This window comes from Orcinus orca, chromosome 4, assembly GCF_937001465.1.
Source record: "Orcinus orca chromosome 4, mOrcOrc1.1, whole genome shotgun sequence".
Lineage (NCBI taxonomy): Eukaryota > Metazoa > Chordata > Mammalia > Artiodactyla > Delphinidae > Orcinus > Orcinus orca.
Genome location: NC_064562.1, coordinates 134,804,323 through 134,819,220, shown reverse-complemented (window position 1 = coordinate 134,819,220; position 14,898 = coordinate 134,804,323). Strand labels below are relative to the sequence as shown.

Below are 14,898 nucleotides of genomic sequence, written 5' to 3'. Positions count from 1 at the left end.
GTCATGGTGGTAGTGGCACACATATAGTATCAATTAGGGTTCAGCTCCAGAGGTAGAAGGTTCACCTCAAGTCAGAAAATACTGGAAATATATCTAAGCCCTGGTAAATCTGAAAAAGAACTACTAAGGACTCAAAAGGAAGGAGCTCAGGAAGTATATGGAACTAGAGGCAGCAGTCTTGAGAAGTAATTCCCAGCACTTAAGAAACATTTCCAGAGGTGGCCATAACAACTCTTTCATCCCTTGTGCCTTTTTTTTTTTTTTTTTTTTGCAATGTGACTTTGCATTTTTCCCACTAAGAGATGGAGTTTTGAATCCGGGTTCCTATTGTGACTTTCTGTGAGATATAGATTGTGGAAGAAGTGAGACTATGTAACTTCTGAAGCTAGCAAGAGTCCTTGCACCTTGCACTTGTGACCTGTTGGAACTCTGAGCCACCATGTGAAGAAGTCAAGCTACCCCACTGGAAATTACATGAACACAAAAGGACATGAAGTTGAAAGGTCTTGAGAGGAGATAATTCCTGGAGGATAAAGTGCCACAAGGAGGATAAAGTGCCACTAGGAAGATAAAGTTCCATAAGGAGGATAAAGCACCACAAGGAGAAAGACCCCAGTCCTCCAGTCATCCTAGCAGAAGTTACCAAAGCCATCTTGGATCTTCAATCCCAAATTGCATTGGCATAAGTGAGCCCAGTGGATACCATGTGAGGCATAGACAAGCTGTCCCAGCTGAGCTCTTCTCTGCTAACTCACAAAATCATAAGCAAATATTATTTTTAGCCATTAAGTTTTGGGGTGATTTATTATGCATCCATAGATAACCATTACAGAAGGGTACCACTCCTTCCCTGGAAGAAGGAGGTAGCCCTGAATTGTTGATGGTGAAGGGAAAAAAAGAAGGTGAGTAAAAATAAAATATCCTACTAAACCAACATAGAATTGAAACTAAGAAAAATACAGGATAGCAACGACAGCAATAAAAAAAAACTTTAAACTGTTTATTTAAAAAACTTCACTCCCTGTAGCAACATTAGAGAGCACTCATGAAGTAAGGAACTGAGTTAGTCATCCAAACTCCCCTTTTGCTATTGCTATTCCAGGAAAATGTAACACAAATAAACATGAACAGAAGACAAAAGACACTCAACATCTAATAGAAATTCCAATAATTATAAAGCAGAAAATGATTATCAAGATACTTTGGTGCATTAAAACCTAAAAGATGAAAACTATGAGGCACATAAACACTAACAAGACTTTCCAAAATGAATTTAATGTCATTGAACAAGTAATCGCTGATATGAGAAAACAGCATAAATCAAAAGTTCGAAGTCTGAAAATAGAACTGGAAAAACAAGAGGAAAATATGAATGGATGATAAACAAACTCAGGACAAAAACTGAAGGAAAAAACAAAGACATCTCAGGAATGGACAATGAATTACAGGGTATCCAAGGAAGAATAGATATGCCCAAAACAATAGCAAGGGACAGAGGATGAGAAGAAAAAATAAATGATTAAAAAAATTAAACTATAATAAAGGTATGTGATAATATATTCAAAATACTAAAAATTATCAACCAAGAACACTATGCCCAGCCAAGCTGTCCTTCAGAAATAAAGAAAAAATAAAGGCTTACCCAAACAAATGAAAGCTGAAGGAGTTCATCACCACTAGAACAGCCTTGAAAGAAATCCTAAAGGGAGTTCTTTGAATGGAAGTAAAAGGATACTAATTAACATCATAAAAACATATGAAGGTAGTGTAAAATTTACTGGTAATGGTGACTATATAGCAAAGTCAGATGGTCTAATGTGGTAATGATATTGCATAATTCACTTATAACTCTAGTTTAAAAGTTAAAAAATATTGAAAATAGCCATAACTACAGTAGTCCATTATTGGATATGCAATATAAAATATATGTGAACTGCAACATCAATAACCTAAAATGTGGAGGAAAGGAGAATTGTAAAGTTTAGGAATGCTCTCAAAGTTAAGTTGTTATCAGTTTAAAATAGGGTAGTATCATCTTAAGATATTTTACATAAGCCTCATTATAACCCAAGGGGGGGAAAAATCATGTAGTAATTATACAAAAAGAATAAAAAGTCAAAATACAGACAATGAAAGTCATCTAATCACAAAAGAAACCAGCAGGATAAGAAGAAACAATGAATCTACCAAAAAACCCAAAAACAAAACAACAAATGACAATAGTACACCCTTACCTATCAATAATTACTTTGGACGGCGGAACGGGCTCTCACGTGGAGGCGGGGAAGTTTGGCCTTCGGGAATGATCACTAAGACTCACAAGGGAGACCTGGGCCTTGGGCTCCCAGAGAAAAAGAAGAAGAAGAAAAAGAAGGTAGTTAAAGAACCAGAGACTCAACACTCGATTTTAAACAGTGACAGTTATTTTGCGGAGGTTTGTCCCACAAGAGCCACATCACCCTCGAAGAATATGGTCCAAGAGCAGGCACCCAAAATGCCTCTAATGAAGAAAAAGAAGGGTCACAGCACCGTCTGCGAGGAGCCCCTAGAACCTGAGACCATGTTACGTGCCAGACGGATTGAGCCATCGCCCAGCCCCAGAAAGCAGGCACTAGGTCCTTCTGAGTCCCTCGGTAGGGAAAAGAAGAAGAAGAGAAAGTCCGTGTCCCCTGGCTCAAGGGTGAAGACCTCCCCAGACCCCAGGCAGGGCGAGGGGGTGACCAGAGCTGGCAAGAAGCTCAAAAAACACAAGAAGGAGAAGAAGGCACAGGGAGCTACAGCCTTCTCAGCCAGGGACCCTTGGTTCTGTGAGGCCAGGGATGCTTTGTACACTTGCTCATCTGGGAAAGGTGGCGTCCCTGAGCAGGCAGCCTCGGAACAGAAACGGAAGCAGGGGAGCCCCAGGGAACACAACATGAAGATGAAGAAGAAAAAGAAAATCCACCAGGAGGGAGATATCCCCCTGGGGCACCCTGAGCTCTCCAGGTCTGTGGAGAGCAGCCGTAGGAAAGGAAGTAAAAAGAAGTCAGTCAAAGTTGAAGCTCCAGAATACATCCCAATAGGAGATGACCCCAAGGCCCCTGTGAAGAAGAAAATGAAGTCCAGGAAAAAGGCGGAGCAGGCAGACACTCAGGAGCCCGCCCTGAAGAGGAAGAAGAAGAGGCAGGAGAGCAGAGTAGCAGGAGAACCTTGGGAGGAGCAGCCAGACACGGACTTGGAGGTAGTGTTGGAAAAGAAGGGCAACACGGACGAGGCACACATAGACCAGGTGAGGCGAAAGGCCTTGCAAGAAGAGATCGATCGTGAGTCGGCAGGACGGAAGCTTCTGACACCAGGAAGCAGACGGGAACTCAGTTTGGCCAATGGGATACTGCTGGCTTTGAAAATGAGGAACAGAAACTGAAATTTCTCAAACTCATGCGTGGCTTTAAAAATCTGTCCCCTTCATTCAGTCACCCCCCCCAACATGGTCGGCAGGCCCAACATGGCCCTCAGCAAGAAGGTGGCCGACACCCTGCAGCAGAATCTGCAGCAAGACTACGACCGGGCCATGAGCTGGAAGTACAACCGGAGGGCCGGCCTCGGCTTCTCCATGGCTCTGGACAAAAATCTTTTATATTGACAGGAATGCATCCAAGTCAATCAGGTTTGAAGGTTAAACTCTCCTGTCTTGTCCCCCAAAGCGGTTCTGTTATGCAGATGAAAGCCATAGGACAGTTGTCTCGAATCGAACTCCTGCAGAGATAAAGGACAACTATGTTGATGTGCTTGGAAAAACTGGGGTGAGGGCAGCTCGTTTCAGGAACCAGGAGAACATGTGAGTGGCTGAAACCTACTGTTTTCTGTGTGAAGCTTCCATCCCTGTTGAAGACAGTGAGTATCAATAGCAGTAGCTCACACTCGTCTAGTGCTTACTGTGTGCCAGGCACATATGTCTCCCTTGCATTAATGTATTTAATCTTCATGATTCTGAAACAGGTGCTATTATTATCCCCATCTTATAGATGAGGAAACTGAAGTTCAGGAATGCAGTAATAACATCACCTGGGGTCACCCAACCAGTAAGTGCCAAGTGCACTTTTGTGCCCCAAGACCGATGTCACTGTTCACCACACTGAATGTCCCCTCTAGGGAATTTCACCCAGAATACTCATTGAGGATTAAAATGTCTCAACTGAGGAAACAGAAGCTTTTTACGTGCCTAAAACTCAAACAGGAAGCAGGATTAATGTAAACAGGGAGAAGCAAGCTCATTTTCCCTCCCCCTTCTTGGAGTAGCCATAGGCAAAGAGGCCTCTGGATTGCCACCAAGCAGATGTGGCCGAGCTTCCTCTGCTGCTGGGAAATGTGCTTCTAAACCCATCTTGCCTTTTGCGTCTGCCATCCTTCCATCCCTAGTGGCAAGCTTGCATTTCATCTTTCTGCTTTAACTGGATTCTGAACAGGCGTTTTAGAGAGCAGGTGGTTAGTCCTCCACGTGAACCGAAGGCACATTAATTCCCAGGGACGTGTTTATTGGATTCTTTTCAAACATGAGGAGGAGAATCCCAGGCGACTTCCCTGGAGGAGGTCGAATGCTGGGAGGCACAGACGTGGGGATGACAGGGTGTTGCCTCATCAGCCTGGGATCAGTGTTTCCAAGCCTTGATGCTACAGCCAGCCTCACAAAGCTCCAGGTATAGCCACCCGAGTGACATGTGACCACCTTCTCTGCATTCACCTAGCATTTTACTTCCCAAAATATCAGTTGTGATTGGGCCTTTTTCACACCACTTGGCTTGAACTCCTGCTACAGACATCCTGTCTCAGGCAGGCCTGGACAGCCAGGAAATTCAGTTCTCTCACGTGGCAGGTAGTGCTGTCCTGTCATAGGGGGTTGATTCAGCTTCCCATGAAGGAAACGAGTGTTTCCTCTCTGCTCCATCATCCTCAGTGTTGGCTTCATCAGGCTGGTGGAAAGATGGCTGTAGCAATTCCAGGCAGCGTATCAAGACACTAGACCATTACAGAGGAAGAAGAAAAACCTTCTTGTGGTTCAAGGAAACTTCCAGAAGCCCTTTGTCATAACTCATTGCCCAAGAGTGGGTCACATACCCATTCTTGAGCCAGCCCCTGGCATGTGGAGGGAGACTCTCAGGCCAGTCAGGAAGGAATACTGAGGTTTGGATGCTGGTGAGATGAACACAGGTCCACTACTGTCCCATGGGGCAGAGGTGAGGCAGGCCTGCCTGGGCCCTGACCAACAAGCATCGGCCAGGTCTAGAGTCCTACGAGTCTGTGTTAGCAGTGATTCAGGTGGGCTACTTCCCTCAGAAGGTGAACTTGGCCTTTCACGGATTCAACCTTGAGATGCGTAACGGAAGAGGCCTACACGGTAAGATTCTGCATTTGAGTTAGCTTCAGGGCACATCCCCTTCCGACAGGGGAATAAATCTTTCCCAGTCTTGATCCACACTACAGGAACTTGCCCAGTGTAAAAGGGACCAACCACTGCTTCTCTACTCATTTTTATTTTGCTGAGAGATCACACTACAGTTTGGGCCTGCTCGGCTGTCAGGAAGGATTGTGCTCAGCCATCTACCGGGTGCTTCCGGAGAGTGGCTGAGCGATTGTCCCTGACCTATCCCCACAGTGGTAGCTCTCATTAGGGTGTGGTGGTCAGGCCTTTCCCCTCTTGCTGTTCGGTATCTTCAGTCTCTGTGTGATAGGATTTGACTTTCTAGCTCAGTGTGAATGAATGAGTTCCATTTGGCTTGGGAAGGTTTATTAAAGTCTGTTCCTGAAGCAGGGTGTAAGCAGAGAAGGCTGGGCAGCCCAGACGGCAAGATGCCAAGTGTCCTCAGATTGAACTTATTAGCCTTGTCTCGGCTGCTCTCATAGGTGCAGACCACTGTTGCTCTAGTGACAGCTCCTGCCCTGCAGTTAGCTGGGCCTCCGTCCTTTCGTAAATTAAACAACATTGTCTTGAGTCACCTATCCCCCTTTTTCCCCATGTCCTGGGCCCTCCTCAAGCTGTCTGCAAGTTTTTGTGGTGTGGTTTCCCATGTTTTTCCTCATTAGTTGACTCCGTGTAGCACACAGCCTGTCTCCACTGGAACAAGGTGGTTTTTGGATTTTTACTCAGAATCTGGGAGAGATGGGTGGGAGGTCTGGTATTTAAGCACAGCCAAGGTCTTAGCTGAATATGTAACAACACTGTTCTCGAACTTGTTGGCTGTTTCTCCCTTGGGGGTTGCTCACTGACTGACCCCCTCCTATGGCAAGGTCCTTCCCTCCTTATAACTGCCTTTATCCATCACCTCATGATTCTTAACCACTTTTTTATTCCTTGGGGTGATTCCTGCTGTTTTGCCTTAGCCCACTAGGCCCCTCCCTGAGGCCACCTTTCTGTAACTAGACTGGCCCATCAAAAGTATTTGCCAGGGGCTTCCCTGGTGGCGCAGGGAGTCCGCCTGCCGATGCAGGGGACACGGGTTCGTGCCCCGGTCCGGGAGGATCCCACGTGCTGTGGAGTGGTTGGGCCTGTGAGCCACGGCCGCTGGGCCTGCGCGTCCAGAGCCTGTGCTCTGCGATGGGAGAGGCCACAGCAGTGAGAGGCCCACGCAAAAAAAAAAAAAAAAAAAAGAAAAAGAAAAAAGAAAAAAGTATTTGCCAGATAGACACAGTTCTCCCCTTAAAAATTGTGTGTTCAGCTCTGCAAACTTAGAACTGTTCAGGTTTGTGGTTGGAATAATGCCCCCATGCCCTGACCCCCCACCCCCTGTCCAAGTCCTAATCATTGGAACCTGTTAATCTGTTGTGATACAAAACAAAAGGGAGTTTAAGGTAGCAGATGGAATTAAGTTTGCTAATTGGCTGACCTTAATATGATTAGACTGGGCCTACCCAGATAATCCAGGATTAGAAGTAGAAGAGGGGACAGAAGAGTCAAGAGGCTTGCAAGAAACACTCAACAAGCTGTCACTAGTTTGAAGATGAAGGGACCACCAGCCAAGGAATGCAGGTGGCCTCTAGAAGCTGGAAAAGGCAAGAAAACTGATTCTCCCCTAGAGCCTCCAGAAGGAATACAGCCCAGCTGACACCTTCATTTTGAAGGTAAGCCCACTGGACTTCAGACCAGTAGAGCTGTAAGGTGGTAAAATTGTGACGTTTTAAGCCACTATGTCTGTAGTAATTTAAAGCAGCAATAGAAAATTAATACAGGCCTCATGCAGAGGTTTTTCTCACTTTCACCTTATTTCCTAAAATTTTTTGATTTTTTTTGTGTTGTTGTTCCATCATCCTTCATGTAGTAGTAGTAGTAGACTTCATCTCATCTAGGCCATGGTCTTCAGAGACTGGCTAATTGGTTTAGTAACAGGCTGAGGAAACCACACAAGAACATAGAAAATCTAAGCTTCCACCTGGGCTAGGTAACATATGGTTCAGAGGCTGCTTTGGTGTAATGGATACCTGACCAAATGTGAAAGTCCAAGTCCAGGTTAATGGAAGAAGGGCATTAGGAATTCACTGACTCAGGCTTGGGCACTGATGCTGTCTGATGTGTACAGCCTCAAAGTAGATGACTTAAAAGTGCATAATTTGTAAATTCGCCAATTGATTTTCATTTGAATAGCATCATATAGTAAAAGTGGTATAGGAAATAATTTGAATGAAAATAATTTTGTGAAATAAAGGTCACTTGGGAACATTTGAGCAATACCAAAAAAAAAAAATTACTTTGAACATAAATGGATTAAATTCTCCAATGAAAAGACATAGAATAGCTGAATGGATAAAAAGAAAAAAACAAGGTCCAGTGATATACAGTCTACAAATACCCACTTTAGCTTTAAAGACACATAGATTGAAAGTGAAGGAATAGAAAAAGATATTACAAGCAAATGGTAACCCTAAAAAAGCAAGGGTAGCTGTAACCATATCAGACAAAATAGACTTTAAACTAAAAATGGTAAAAAGAGATGAGGTCATTATATAATAATAAAGGGGTAAAACAAAAATATCACAAATATTTATGCACCCAAAAACAGAGCACCTAAATAAAAATATAAACCAAATGCAAACAAAACTAAAATGAGGAAAAAAACAGCAATACAATAATAGTTGGGGATTTTAATACCCAATTCTCAACAATAGATAAACTATCCAGACAGAGAATCAGTTAGGAAACAACAGATTTGAACACGATTGACAAATGAACCTAATAGACATATACAGAACAGTCTATCCAACAACAGCAGAACACTCATTCTTTTCAAGCATACATGGAACATTTTCTAGAATAGACCATATATTAGGCCACAGAAAAGCCTTGGCAAATTCAAGAAGATTGAACTCATACCAAGTATCTACTCTGACCACAATAGCATGAAACTAGAAATCAATAACAGGAGGAGGAGGGGGATCAAGATGGTGGAGTAGGATGACACAGAGCTCACCTCCCCCCACAAACACATTGAAAATACATCTACATGTGGAACAATTCTCATAGGAAATTAAGCAGAAGTGGAAACTGGCAGAAGAACTCTTATACAACCAAAGCTGAAAGAACAATCTCCACATAACTGGATAGAACAACAACAACAAAAAACCCCCAAAATGCATCAAGTCAGGACCTGAGTCCCTAGGGGGGATCTATAAGGAAGAGAAGGTCTACACAGGCGGATCTCTGCCTTGGGGAGAGAGAGCAAGTCAAGCAAAAATCTAGGCATTCCAGACCCGGTGTCCTGCATGGAAGACACAAGCCCCCTTTCTGTTGGGAAATTTGTTCAGACAGACAGAAGGGATGGAGAAGCCTAGGCTTTACTTGCAAGAAGTGCACTCATGTTGGTTTGCCAACAGTCAGGTGGGAAAGAGCCTTACACTGGTGGCTGCTGCCTTGTCACACTCCCCAATCCGAAGGCATGAACATCCCAGCCCCACTCACTCCACATCACAGCCTCGTACAAGATATGGGCAAAGACTTGGTTTAGCTGTGCAGAGACAGACTGGGGTGCCTGGGGTGTGATCCAGGTGGGATGAATGTGGCCATCGTCAGCATGTGCAAGGAGTGGTACAACAAGAGCATGATAGGATTAAGTGCTGAATCTCAGGCAGACAGCGCCTGGGAGAATGCTCAATCTGGCTACACAGAGACAGCCTGGAGGGCCTAGGGTGTGGTCCAGGTTGGGTTGTGGCAACCACTGTCAGCATGCTCAAAGGTATGCAGTGGTTTGTCTTCCAGTGAGAGCACCCTAGCTCTGCCCACTCCACAGTGCAGTAGACAAGTCCTGAGAGAAGTCTGCCACAGAGGCAGCATAGATATTAGATGGCAGTGCAGCCACCTCAATTCCTGCAAGCACAACTCCCCAACTCAGAGCTCCAGCCTACTCAAGGGCAAAGACTTGCACTATATCTGGGATGAACACAACAGAGAAAAGAATATGACCTTGGTCTGCCACTGAGCAGAACTATAGATGACTACACGGTTAGTGAATATATCCTCTGTTACTGCACAAGCCTCACTTCCTTCGGCAATCATCTCCTTTAAGCCAGAGCATGCATTCAAGGGCAATGGAACCAAATCAAACCAAATCTTCAGGGTTTCTACTCCAACAACTTGGGAGCAGACCCCACACCTGACAGGGCAACAAAAGGCAGTAAGCAGAAGGCCCACATGGCAACTTGCACAGCTCTAGATACTCCAAAACAAACCACAGTACGTCAAAGAGATAATGACCAGCACATCCTGAGGAAAGACGTGGTTGGCATCCATACCAAAACCAGCCCTTGCACCAAAAACATTGGACACACACAGTATACACAGGGATGCTTCCACATAAAGCGCCCTTCAAAACCAGAATAGATAACTGTTTCTCCTAAATTCACAGAGACAGAGAAAGTTATGTTAAAAAAAAACCAAACACAAATGCAGAAGAACCATTCCCAGTTTTTTTTTTTAAAAAAAGAGAAATATATTAAAACAAATATTAAACAGAGTTCAACAGTTTACTAGACTGTGAGTTCAAAGAAGTGGCAATACAAATGCTAACTGAATTAAAGATTATTAATAGAAATGCAGATCACTGTAACAAGGAACTAGAAACAATACAGATGAACCAATCAAAAAATGACAATTTGATTGCCAAGATAAAAACAAATCTAGAAGAAATGAATAGCCAACTAAATGACAAAGAAAGAATAAGTGATTTGGAATATAGATTAGTGGAAATTCCCCAATCAGACATCAGACAGAAAGACAAATGAAAAAAAAAAAATGAACACAACATACGAGATCTATAGAAAAATATAAAACATGCCAACCTATATATAATAGGGGATACAGAAGGAGAAGAGAAAGAGAAGGGGATAAAAATGTATTTGAAGAAATTATGGCTAAAAGCTTCCCAAACCTAAATGAATGCAAACAGACCCACACAGATATATAATAATTCAAGTGGCAAAAGTGAAAGATAAGGAGAGAATATTAAAGGCAGAAAGAGAAAAACAGAGTCAGTTACAAGGGAACACCCATAAAGCTATCAGATGACTTCTCTGCAGAAACTTTGCAGGCCAGAAGAGAGTTGCATGATCTATTCAAAGTGCTGAAACATAAAAACCTGCAACCTAAGATACTCTACACAGCAAGACTATCCTTTAGAATAGAAGGAGAGGTAAAAAATTTTTCATATAAGCAGAAACTAAAAGAGTTCAGCAATACTAAACTTACCCTAAAAGAAATATTGAAGGGTCTTCTCCAAATAGTAAAGAAGCAAGAAGCTATAGGAAAGGGGAAATCACAATAGGAAAGGCAAATATATAAAAGGATTGAAGATTACTTAAATTAAAGAGTGCATAGATTTAAAAACAATAAAAAAATGTAAAAGCAATTATAAAAAACAGCAAAAGGATAAGAATGAAGATGTAAAATATGACATCAAAATCATAAACGGGGGGAGGGGAGGAAGAAAATGTAAATCTTTTAGAATGTGTTTAAACTTATATGACTACCAGTCTAAAGCAAGCAGATACAGTAATGGGTTCACATATTTGAACTCCATGGTCCACAAATCAAAAATACACCTTAGATTAACAGAAACCAAAAATGAACTCAATTATTACAAAAGAAAATCATCAAACCACAAAAGGAAAATCAAAAAGAAGAAATGAAGAAAGAGGAACTACAAAACAACTAAAAAATAAGGAATAAAATGGCAATAGGTACATGTCTATCAATAATTTTTTAAATGTCAATGGACTAAATACTTCAATCAAGACAGAGAATGGCAAATTGAATTGGAAACAAGAACCTACAATATGCTGCCTATACCTAAGGGCAAAAGACACACAGAGCGAAAGTGAGGGAATGGATAGAGGTATTTCATGGAAATAGAAACGACAAGGAAACAGGGGTAGCAATACTCATATCAGATAAAATGAACTTTAAAACACATAACTATAAAGAAAGACCAAAAAGAGCATTATATAATGATAAAGCAATAAATATAAGAAGAGGATATTACACACATTAACATATATGCACTCCATATAGGAGTGCCTAAATATATAAAACAAATACTAACAGACATGAAATGAGAAATTGACAATACTACAATAATAGTAGGAGACCTTAACACCACAGTGACATCAATGGACAGATCATCCAGACAGAAAATCAATAAGGCAACAGTGGTCTTAAATGACACAATAGACCAGTTGGACTTAGTTGATATCTGCAGGACACCACATCCCCCTAAAATCAGAATGCACATACTTTCAAGCAAATATGGAATGTTCTCTAGGATAGACCACAAACTAGGTCAAAAAGCAAGCCTCACAAATTCAAGAGTACAGAAATTATTTAAAGGATATTTTCTGACCAGAATGGTATAAAGCTAGAAAACAGCCACAGAAAGAAAAATGGGGGAAAAAAATTACATGGAGACTAAACAAGATGCTACTAAAAAACCAATGGCTCAATGATGAAATCAAAGAAGAAATCAGAAAATACCACGAGACAAATGAAAATGAAAACACAACTTTACAAAATCGATGGGATGCTGCAAAAGCAGTCCTAAGAGGGAAGTTCATAGTACTACAGAACTTACTCAAGAAACAAGAAAAATCTCAAATAAATAACCTAACCTACCATCTAAAACAATTAGAAAAAGACAAAACAAAAACCAAAATCAGCAGAAGAAAGGAAATAATAAAGATCTGAGAGGAAATAAATAATCAAGGTCAAAAGATGAATAAAACCAAAAGCTGATGTTTTGAAAAGATAAACAAAATTAACAAACCTTTCACTAGACCACCAAGAAGAAAAGAGAGAGGACCTAAATAAACAAAACAAGAAATGAAAGAGGGGAAATAGCAACTGATACCACAGAAATACAAAAGAATTATAATAGAATACTATGAATAGTTATATGCCAACAAATTGGACAACCTAGAAGAAATGGATGAGTTGCTAGAGGTTCCCTGCCAAAACGGAGTCAGAAAGAAACAGATAGTTTGAACAGTCTGTTCACTAGAAGTGAAATATTATCTGTAATAAAAATACTCCCTGCAAACAAAATTCCAGGACAGAATGTCTACTGGGTAATTCTATCAAGTATACAAAGAACAACATATCTATCCTTCCCAAACTATTCCAAAAAATTGAAGGGGAGGGAACATGCCCAAATTCATTTTAATCACCCTAATACCAAAATCAGTCAGATAACTACAAAAAAAAATTACAAGACATATTTTTGTTGAATATAGATGCCAAAATCCCCAACAAAATTCTAGCAAACTGAAGCCAACAATACATAAAATGTATCATACATAATTATCACTTTGGACTCATTCCTGTGTCACTAGAATGGTTCAGTGTATGCAAAGCAATCAATGTGATATACCACATTAACAAAAGGAGAGACAATAACCAAATGATTATCTCAACAGGTGCAGAAAAAACATTTGACAAAATTTAAAATCCATTTATGATAAAAAAAACTTTCACCAAAGTGAGTATAGAGGGAATGTATCTCAACATAATGAAGACCATTTATGACAAACCCATAGCTAACATCATACTCATTGGTGAAAAGCTGAAAGCCTTCCTGCTAAATTCAGCAACAGGACAAGGATGCCCACTCTCAGCGGTTTTATTCAATACAGTATTGGAAATCCTAGCCACAGCAGTCAGAAAAGAAAAAGAAATAAAAGGTATACAAATTGGAAGGAAGAGGTAAAACTGTCACTATTTGGAGATGACATGATACTCTAAATAAGACCCTAAAGGCTCCACACAAAACTATTAGGACTAATAAATCAATTCAGCAAGGTAACAGGATACAAGATTAGTATACAAACATCTGTTGCATTTCTTTACACTTATAATGAAATACCCAGAAAGAGAAAGTTAAAACAAAAAACATTTAAAATTGTGTCAAAAAATGAAATATCTAGGAATAAACTTAACCAAGGAGATGAAAGACAAACACTGCTAAAGGAAATTGAAGATGATTCCAAGAAATAGAAAGATATCCCAAGCTCTTGAACTGGAAGAGTTAATATTGCTAAAATGGCTGTACTGCCAAACAATCTACAGATTTAATGCAATTCCTATAAAAATACCAATGACAGTCTTCACAGTACTAGAAAAAATAATCCTAAAATTTATATGGAACAACAAAAGACCCAAAAATGCCAAAGCAATCCTGAGTCAAAAGAACAAAACTGGAATAATAATCCTTTTAGACTTCAGACTATACTACAAAACTACAGTAATCAAAACAGTGTGGAACTGGTGCAAAAACAGACATATAGATCAATGGAAGAGAATGGAGAGCCAAGAAATAAACCATGCACCTATGGTCAAATAGTCTATGACAAAGGAGGCAAGGATATACAATGGAGAAAAGACAGTCTCTTCAATAAGTGGTATTGGAAAAGCTGGACAGTTACATGTAAATCAATGAAATTAGAACACTCCCTTATACAATATACACAAATAAAATCAAAATGGTTTAAAGACATTAGTGTAAAGAATAACATCATAAAACTCCTAGAAGAGAGCATAGGCAAAACATTCTCTGACATGAATCGTAGCAATATTTTCCTAGGCCAGTCTCTCAAGGCAAAATAAATAAAAGCAAAAATAAACAAATGGCACCTAAACCAACTTAAAATCTTTTGCACAGCAAAAGAAGCCATTAACAAAATGAAAAGAAAACCTATGGAATGGAAGAAAATATTTGCAAATGATATGACCAACAAAGGGTTAATACCCAATATACAAACAGTTCATGCAACTCAGTATTGAAAAAATAAATAACCCAATCAAAAAAAATGGGCAGAAGACCTAAATAAACATTTTTCAAAGACACACAGATGGCCAACAGGCACATGAAAGATGCTTGACATCACTAATTATTAGAGAAATGCAAATCAAAACCACAATGAGGTATTACCTCACACTGGTGAAAATGGCTGTCATGAAAAAGTCTATAAATAATAAATGCTGGAGAGGCTGTGGATAAAAGGGCATCCTCCTATACTGTTGGTGGAAATGTAAATTTGTATAGCCACTATGGAAAACATTATGGAGAGTTCAAAAAAAAAAAAAACCTAAAAAACAGACTACCATATGATCCAGTAGTAACATATCTCAGTATATATCTGTAAAAAATATCTTAATTGGAAAAGATACATGCACACCAATGTTCACAGCAGCACTATTTAAAATAGTCAAGACATGGAAACAACACAAGTGTCCATCAGTTGATGACTGATGTAAGAAGATGTGGTATATATACACCATTGAATATTACTCAGCCATAAAACGAATGAAATATTGACATTTGCAGCAACATGGATGGAGCTAGAGGATATATTTAGTGAAGTAAGTCTGCCAGAAAAAGAACAATAGTA

The 14,898-nt window shown here is 40.4% G+C and overlaps 1 protein-coding gene across 1 annotated transcript; it reads left to right on the top strand.

Annotated features, from left to right (window-relative positions):
- Positions 1 to 2,035: 2,035 nt before the first annotated feature.
- On the top strand, positions 2,036 to 6,437 carry LOC101279769 (lysine-rich nucleolar protein 1-like). Its single transcript, XM_033419345.2, is given in 4 exon segments — positions 2,036 to 3,305; positions 3,308 to 3,456; positions 3,458 to 3,604; positions 3,606 to 6,437. Coding segments are annotated over 4 exon segments (1,353 nt in total). The 5' UTR covers positions 2,036 to 2,302; the 3' UTR covers positions 3,660 to 6,437.
- The last annotated feature ends 8,461 nt before the right edge of the window (positions 6,438 to 14,898 follow it).